The sequence below is a fragment of the Pristiophorus japonicus genome, chromosome 1 (genome assembly GCF_044704955.1).
Source record: "Pristiophorus japonicus isolate sPriJap1 chromosome 1, sPriJap1.hap1, whole genome shotgun sequence".
In the NCBI taxonomy this organism is placed as follows: Eukaryota; Metazoa; Chordata; class Chondrichthyes; family Pristiophoridae; genus Pristiophorus; species Pristiophorus japonicus.
The window spans coordinates 485,445,275-485,453,491 of NC_091977.1; the positions used below are offsets into that span (position 1 = coordinate 485,445,275).

General features: G+C 44.9%; 1 protein-coding gene across 2 annotated transcripts in view; it reads right to left on the reverse strand.

The window, feature by feature from the left end:
• The window catches only part of ptpn23a (protein tyrosine phosphatase, non-receptor type 23, a), a 122,300-nt gene extending 115,459 nt beyond the window's left edge, over positions 1 to 6,841 (reverse strand). For both annotated transcript variants that reach the window (XM_070895032.1, XM_070895018.1), the window contains exon 1: positions 6,757 to 6,841. In XM_070895032.1, coding sequence (XP_070751133.1) covers positions 6,757 to 6,840 — 84 coding nt within the window. In that variant the 5' untranslated portion in view covers position 6,841. The remainder of the gene's footprint in view (positions 1 to 6,756) is intronic.
• Between the last annotated feature and the right edge of the window lie 1,376 nt (positions 6,842 to 8,217).

Below are 8,217 nucleotides of genomic sequence, written 5' to 3' on the forward strand. Positions count from 1 at the left end.
TTGGGATCAGTGGTGGGTGGAGGTAGTGAAAAGCGACAGCCTTTCTCTTGGCCCTTCAAACATAACATAAGAAATAGGAGTAGGCTATTTGGCCCCTTGAGCCTGCTCCGCCATTTAATAAGATCATGGCTGATCTGATCATGGACTCAGCTCCACTTCGCTGCCCACTCCCCATAACCTTTTATTCCCTTATCGCTCAAAAATCTGTCCATCTCTGCCTTAAATATATTCAATGACCCAGTCTCTCTCCACAGCTCTCTGGGGCAGAGAATTCACAGATTTACAACCCAAAGGCTCAATAGGGACCAGGAACAATTTCCTAGTGGTAAAGGAAACAACGCTTGTAGGTGTAAGTGGTGCTATCCTAGCACCCGATTTCACAATACAAAAACAACTTTTCTGAATTATAGAGACAGCAGATACTTTTAACATGAAAAAACAGCAGTCCTCAAGGAGGTATCAAGAATTTGCAATACAGCAGCGATTACATTTTCCTTCATGCATTTAATGGATTTACTGTGGTGAGGTCTATAATTTACAGAGAATCTAGTAATAGAAACATAGAAATTTACAGCGCAGAAAGAGGCCATTTTGGCCCATTGAGTCCACGCCGGCCAACAAAGACCGCACGGCCCTCGGTCAGCAGCCCTGAAGGTTACATATAAACCTTAAAACAATGAACAATGGCGGAAAGGTAAAGAGCACCCAGCCCAATCTGTCCGCCCCACACAACTGCGACACCCCTTACACTGAAACATTCTGCACCCCACCCCAACCGGAGCGATGGGAGAGGCAAAGCCAGATAAAAACCCAAGCCAATTTAGGGAAAATAAATCTGGAAAAATTCCTCTCCGACCCATCCAGGCGATCGAAACTAGTCCAGGAGATCGATCACCTTGGCCGTATTTGGTTCCCTGCAGTACTTACCATCATATCTGCGCCAGCCAACAAGAGGTTATCCAGTCTAATCCCAATTACCAGCTCTCGGTCCGTAACCTTGTAGGTTACGACACTTTAAGTGTCCATCCAACCATCTTTTAAAAGTGGTGAGGGTTTCTGCATCCACCACTTTTCCAGGCAGCGAGTTCCAGATCCCCACAACCCTGTGTAAACTAGCCCCCCCCAAATCCCCTCAAAATCTTCCACCAACCACCTTAAAACTATGAAGCAACCCAACACAATCCATAAGTTAATTTTTAACTTTCAATTCTTTAGCAAGCACCAGCAATCTCCAATATTTTCATTGAGCTCCCATTATAGGCCAGGGCAATAACTACGAACAGGCTACTTCACCGGAGAGTGCAGAGAGCCACAGGAAATAGGAATCACACTCAAACTAATTATTTCCTCATCTGACATTAGCACACATGTACTTGCATCAGAAATATTGCACAATCAGGGGCAAGATTTTACACTGAGCCACATTAGTGGATATTAGGACAGATGACCAAAAGCTTGGACATTTTAAGGAATGTCTTAAAGGAGGAAAGAGAGGTAGAGGGGGAATCCATTTAGGGAGGGAGTTCCAGAGCTTAGGGCCTAGGCAGCTGAAAGCATGGCCGCTAATGGTGGAGTGATTAAAATAGGGGATACGCAAGAGACCAGAATTGAAGGAGCGCAGTGACCCCAGAGGATTGTAGGGCTGGAGGAGGTTACAGAGATAGGGAGGGGCGAGACCATGGAGGGATTTGAAAATAAGGATGAGAAATTTTATAATTGAGGCATTGCTAGACTGGGAGCCAATGTAGGTCAGCGAGCAAAGTGGTAATGGCCAAATAGGACTTGGTGTGATTTAGGATTATGGATGAGCTCATGTTTATGGAAGTTAGAATATGGGAGGCTTGCCAGGAGAGCACTGGAATAGTCAGGTTTAGCAGTAACAAAGACATGGATGATGGTTTCAGCAGCAGATGAGCAGAGGCAGGGACAGAGCTTGGATTTGTTATGCTGGTGCAAATATGCGGTCTTGGTATGGCGCGGACCTCTGATCGTAAGCTCATCTCAGTCAAATATAACATCAAGGTTGTGAACAGTCTGGTTTGGCCTCAGTTTCTAGGGTGAGGGATGGAGTCGGTGGTTAGGGAACGGAGTTTGTGGTGAGCAACAAAGACAATGGCTTCAGGTTTCCCAATATTTCATTGGAGGAAATTTCTCCTCATCCAGTACTAGATGTCAGACAAGCAGTGAGACAAATTAGAGACAGCAAAGGGGTTGAGAAAGATGGTGGCGAAGTAGAGCTGGGTGTCATCAGCGTACATGTGGTGCAGTGTTTTCACATGATGTCGCTGAAGGGCAGCATGTAGATGAGAAATAGGAGGGGGGCAAGAATAGATCCTTGGGAGACTCCCAGAAATAACAGTGCAGGAGCGGGAAGAGAAGCCATTGCAGGTGATTATCTGGCTACGACGGGATAGTTAAGAATGGAACCAGGCGAGTGCAGTCCCACCCAGCTGGATTATGGAGGAGAGGCATTGGTGTGGTTAACCATATCAAAGGCTGCTGACTGGTTGAGAAGGACAAGGAGGGAGAGTTCAGCATGGTCACAGTCACATAGGACGTCATTTGTGACTCTGATAAGGACCGTTTCAGTACTGTGGTTGGGCAGAATCCTGATAGGAGGATTCAAACATGGAATTCTGGGAAATGTGGGCACAGAATTGGGAGGCAATAGCACGTTCATGGACTTGGGAGAGAAACGGGAGGTTGGAGATGGAGCAGTAGTTTACAAGGACAGAAGGGTCAAGGCAACGTTCCATCTAATCTGTGCAGCCTTCCCGCATAGACCAGGACCTGCTATTTCAATGTTAAATTTAAGCGCAAAACTGTGAATGGGGGAAAATTTGGGGAACATTGGGTCACGGGTTTTTTTGAGGAGCGGGGCGATGACGCCAGATGTAAAGGAGAGAGGAACAGTACCTGAGGGGGGAGAACCATTAACAATATCAGCTAACAGGGGGGCCAGGAAAGGTGGCTGAGGAAGTTAAAGAAAAGTGGTCAGCAGTTTGGTAACAATAGGATTGAGGGAGCAGGAGGTGGGTCTCATGAACAAGATGAGCTCAGAGATGGCATAAGGGGAGATTGGAGAGAAACTAAAGATGCGAGTTCAGGGCTAGGGTAGAAGGGAGCCTTAGGAGGATGTTTGGTCCAGTGGGCTTAAGAATACGAACCATAAGAAATAGGAGAAGTAGGCCATTTGGCCTCTCAAGCCTGCTCCGCCATTCAATAAGATCATGGCTCCCATAACCATTTATTCCCTTATCGCTCAAAAATCTGTCCATCTCCACCTTATATATATTCAATGACCCAGCATCCACAGCTCTCTGGGGCAGAGAATTCCATAGATTTATAACCAGAAGAAATTTCTCATTTCAGTTTCAAATGGGCAGCCCCTTATTCTAAGACTATGCCTCCTAGTTTTAGTTTCCACTATGAGTGGAAATATCCTTTCTGCATCCACCTTGTCGAGTCACCTCATTATCTTATAGGTTTCAACAAGATCACCTATCATTCTTCTGAACTCCAATGTGTATAGGCCCAACCTACTCAACCTATCCTCATAAGTCAACCTCCTCATCTCAGGAATCAACCTGGTGAACCTTCTCTGAACAGCCTCTAATGCAAGTATATCCTTCCTTAAATATGGAGACCAAAACTGTACGCAGCACTCCAGGTGTGGCCTCACCAATACCCTGTACAGTTGTAACTTGGGAAAAGAAAATCAAGATTTGCATTTATATAGCTCCTTTCACAACCACCGGATGTTCCAAGGTGCTTTGCAGCTAATGAAGTACTTTGTTGAAGTGTAGTCACTGTTGTAATGTAGCAAACGTAACAGCCAGTTTGCACACAGCAAGCTACCACAAACAGCAATGTGATAATGACTGGATAATCTGTTTTAGTGATGTAGATTGAGGGATAAATATTGGTCAGTACACTGGTGATAAAAACCCATGCTGTTCTTCAAAACAGTGCCATAGGATTTTTACATCCATCGGAGATAGCAGACCAGGCCTCTGTTTAACGTCTCATCCGAAAGACAGCACCTCTGACAGTGCAGTGCCCCCTCAGTATTGCACTGGAGTGTCAGCCTAGATTTTTGTACTCAATTCTCCGAGTCTTGAACCCACAACCTTCTGACTCAGAGTCAAGGCTGCTTCCAACTGAGCCACAGCTGAAGGTAGGGAAGCAGCAGGGGCATCTGAACGGATGGTCTCAATCTTAGTGACAAAGAAGTTCATGAGCTCATCACACTTGTTGAGGAGGCATGGAAGAGTGGTTTATGTGGTCCGGCCAGATCTGGCGATGAATCCAGTTGTCTGCCATAAACGTTCAAGTCTCCATCCCTTGGACTTAAGGGAGTGGAGGTGAGGGCTGTACCAGAGGCACTGAGGGCAATTGCTTCTTTACCCCCATCCTGGTCTGCATTAATCAGGAGAGATTCAGTGTAAATGCTGCTGACCCCATTTTGTATTACAGGGTTGTACCTCTCCAATCCAGGACTCTGTAGTCCAGAAACATCCCTGGTCCAGCATCATTCCCGGTGGGCGTGGCGTCCCGCGCTGTTCATGGAGGTTTGAAAAAACCGGTGACGAAATGCTGCGCAGTAGGTTTCTGCACAGCGCAGAACCACGGCCAACAGTTGCCTCCAGAAAAACAGCAAGCCAGCATCGCGAGAGAGGGAGGCATGACATTTCAACGTGGTTTAAGGCTGCTCCTCTTATCCCTGCTGCCTCCGGTGTTCCCTCCTAGGTTGGGTCGACGCGGAGAGGGAGCGAGGCCTGGGTTTTGCAGCCGGAGCATGGTGGATGCGATCAGGAGCCCGAGCGCAGTCATCAGGACCCGATAAGTGTAGGGTCGGTGTGACCTCCTGCGGTCCAGAAAATTCTCTGGTCCGGCACCAGTCAGGTCCCAAGGGTGCCAGACTGGAGAGGTACAACCTGTACTATAATTATACAAAGCAGCACATAGTCAATGTATGTGCTCAAGTTCCAGTAAAAAGACTTGGGCAGGTGGGAGGAACATAAGAATTAGGAGCCGGAGTAGGCCATACGCCTCCTCGAACGTGCTCTGTCATTCAATAAGATCATGACTGATCGTCGGCCACAACTCCAATTCCCCACCCAATCCCCACATTACTTAAGTCTAAAAATATCTACCTCGGCTTTGAATATGCTCAATGACTCAGTATTCACAGCCCTTTGGGGTAGAAAATTCTAAAGATTCACAACCCTCTGAAGAAATTCCTCCTCATCCCAGTCTTAAATGGCCAACTCCCTATCCTGAGACTGTGCCCCCTCATTTTAGACTCTCCAGCCAGGGGAAACAACCTCTCAGCATCTACCCTGTCAATCCCCCTCAGAATCTGAGAATGTTTCAATGAGATCACCTCTCATTCTTCTAAACTCGAGAGTATAGGCCCAATCTACTCAATCTCTCCTCAAAGGGCAAACCTCTCATCCCAGGGACCAATCTAGTGAAACTGGAGGAACGAGAGAAGTGAACAAGGTATAATGATTGAACTGGCACATGTACAAACTTAAAACTAAGAGATACAGCCCTCTGTACTGACTAGAATTACATCAATTTTCATTAATTGCAAAATTTGGCCATCAAAAAAAAGGTATGTCAAACAGATTTAGTAAAAAATTGTGTCCTTTAATACCGAGACTCAGAAACTTTCCCCAAATCCTTTACAAACCTCAGGAAACATCACACAATACTCAGTAACTATCCTAGACTAGGTCAAATCTATTATAAACTGTCACATGGGAGTCTTTTAAGTATCAATGTTTTATCTCCTCAGGTAACTGAAAATACTGCATATACACTGCAGGTCCATCAACATCCATAAGGAGAGAAGACAGATTTACGCATTTACCAGACAAGTCAGACAAAAGCAAAATACTCCAGATGCTGAAATCTGAAATAAAAACAGAATGCTGGAAATCTCAGCGGATCAGGCAGCATCTGTGGAGAGAAATACAGAGTTAACATTTCGGGTCGACGACCCTTCGTCAGATGCTGCCTGACCCGCTGAGATTTCCAGCATTGTGTGTTTTTATTTCAGACCCCAGTTCCAACCAAGGCATACAATTTAAGTTCTAACCTGTCTTTTCAGATGCGGACAAATCTCCAGTGTATATCCAGTATTTTCTGTAACAATGTAACAGCCTAACTTCTCAAAATAAAATTGGCCCAAAAACAAAATCAGGGTCAATTCAACACTTCCTAACAAATTCACTCCAAATAAAAAAAACTTAGAATTTGGCAAATAGAAAAATTATATAAACTTCAAGACTTATTTAAAACAATTAAGAAATCAAAATTAAAATAACTGAAAGGTATATTTTCCAAAATTTGGCAACTGGAAAATATAAATCTAAAATTAAATATATATTAGCATATATATATATATATATATATATTATATATAGATATAAACAATTATACAATCAAAAATAAGGTAATTTTTTTGGAAATTCTAAGATTTTTTAAATGATACATAAAGCGGGTTTATATACAAGTATATATAATTGTTTAAAGAAATCCAGAGTTTGTAGTGAAGGAGAGCGACAGAGGCGCAGGGTCGACCTCAGTGACTGGGAGTCAGCAGGAACATTCTGGGGCCTGAGTGACACAAGCCTCCTCCACGGGCCCCAATCCCTGGCGTCATTCGTGCTCCAAATATTTTTATTCAGGCGAATAAAACGAAACACAATCTCGCTATTTGCCCTATTCTGAGTTGTTGTCATTTACCGGTCGGACGGCGCTGGCGAAGGGGAACTCCCCGGCTTCCTTCAAGTCGAGCCAGATCATCGGCATCCGCGGCACGGCCTCCATGTTGAGAGGACGCAGAATGCGACCATCCGGAAGTAGGGTCGCCACCGGGGATGTGACGTCACGACTGGCAGGCGAGCATTCTGGGACTTGTTGTTCAGTCCCTGTGTTGGACGCAATGTACCATCTGATACCAGGAAAGCTTTGTCCTAGATATCCAACTTAGATATTGACATTTGATTTGCTTTGCTACTATGAAAGAAGAAGAATAAACGAAAAGAAAGACTTGCATTTATATAAGCGCCTTTCCCGACCACTGAACGTCCCATAGGGCTTTACAGCCAATGAAGTACTTTTTGAAGTGTAGTTACAGTTGTAATGTAGGAAACATGGCAGACAATTTGTGCACAGCAAGCTCCCTCAAACAGCAATGTGATAATGACCAGTTAATCTGTTTTAGGTGTTGATTGAGGGATAAATGTTGGCCAGGACACCAGTGATAACTCACCTGCTTTTCTTCGAAATAGTGCCATGGAATCTTTTACGCCACCTAAGAGAGCAGATAGCGCCTCGAATTAATGTCTCATCCGAAAGACAGCACCTCCAACAGTGCAGCACTCCCTCAGCACTGCTCTGGACTGTGAACCTAGATTTTGGAGTGGGACTCAAATCTGCAACCTTTCTGACTCAGAGGCAAGAGTGCTACCAACTGAGCCACAGCTGACACCAATAAGAACTTAAGAAATAGGAGCATGAGTCGGCCATACGGCCCCTCGAGCTTGCTCTGCCATTCAATAAGATCATGGCTAATCTGATCATGGACTCAGCTCCACTTCCCCGCCCGCTCCCCATAACCCCTTAGCCCCTTATCGTTTAAGAAACTGTCTATTTCTGTCTTAAATTTATTCAATGTCCCAGCTTCCACAGCTCTCTGAGGCAACAAATTCCACAGATTTACAACCCTCTGAGAAAATAAATGTCTCTTCATCTCTGATTTAAATGGGCAGCCCCTTATTCTAAGTTCTTGTCTCCCCCATCAGTGGAAACATCCTCTCTGCATCCACCTTGTCAAGCTCCCTCATAATCTTAGACGTTTCAATAAGATCACCTGAATTCCAATGAGTAGAGGCCCAACCTACTCAACCTTTCCTCATAGGTCAACCCCCTCATCTCCGGAATCAACCTAGTGAAACTTCTCTGAGCTGCCTCCAAAGCAATAATATTCTTTCGTAAATATGGAAACCAAAACTGCACGCAGTATTCCAAGTGTGGCCTCACCAATACTTTGTACTGCTGTAGCAAGACTTCCCTGCTTTTATACTCCATCCCCTTTGTAATAAAGGCCAAGATTCCATTGGCTTTCCTGATCACTTGCTGTACCTGCATACTAACTTTTTGTGTTTCATGTCCAAGTACCCCCAGGTCCCGCTGCAGCACTTT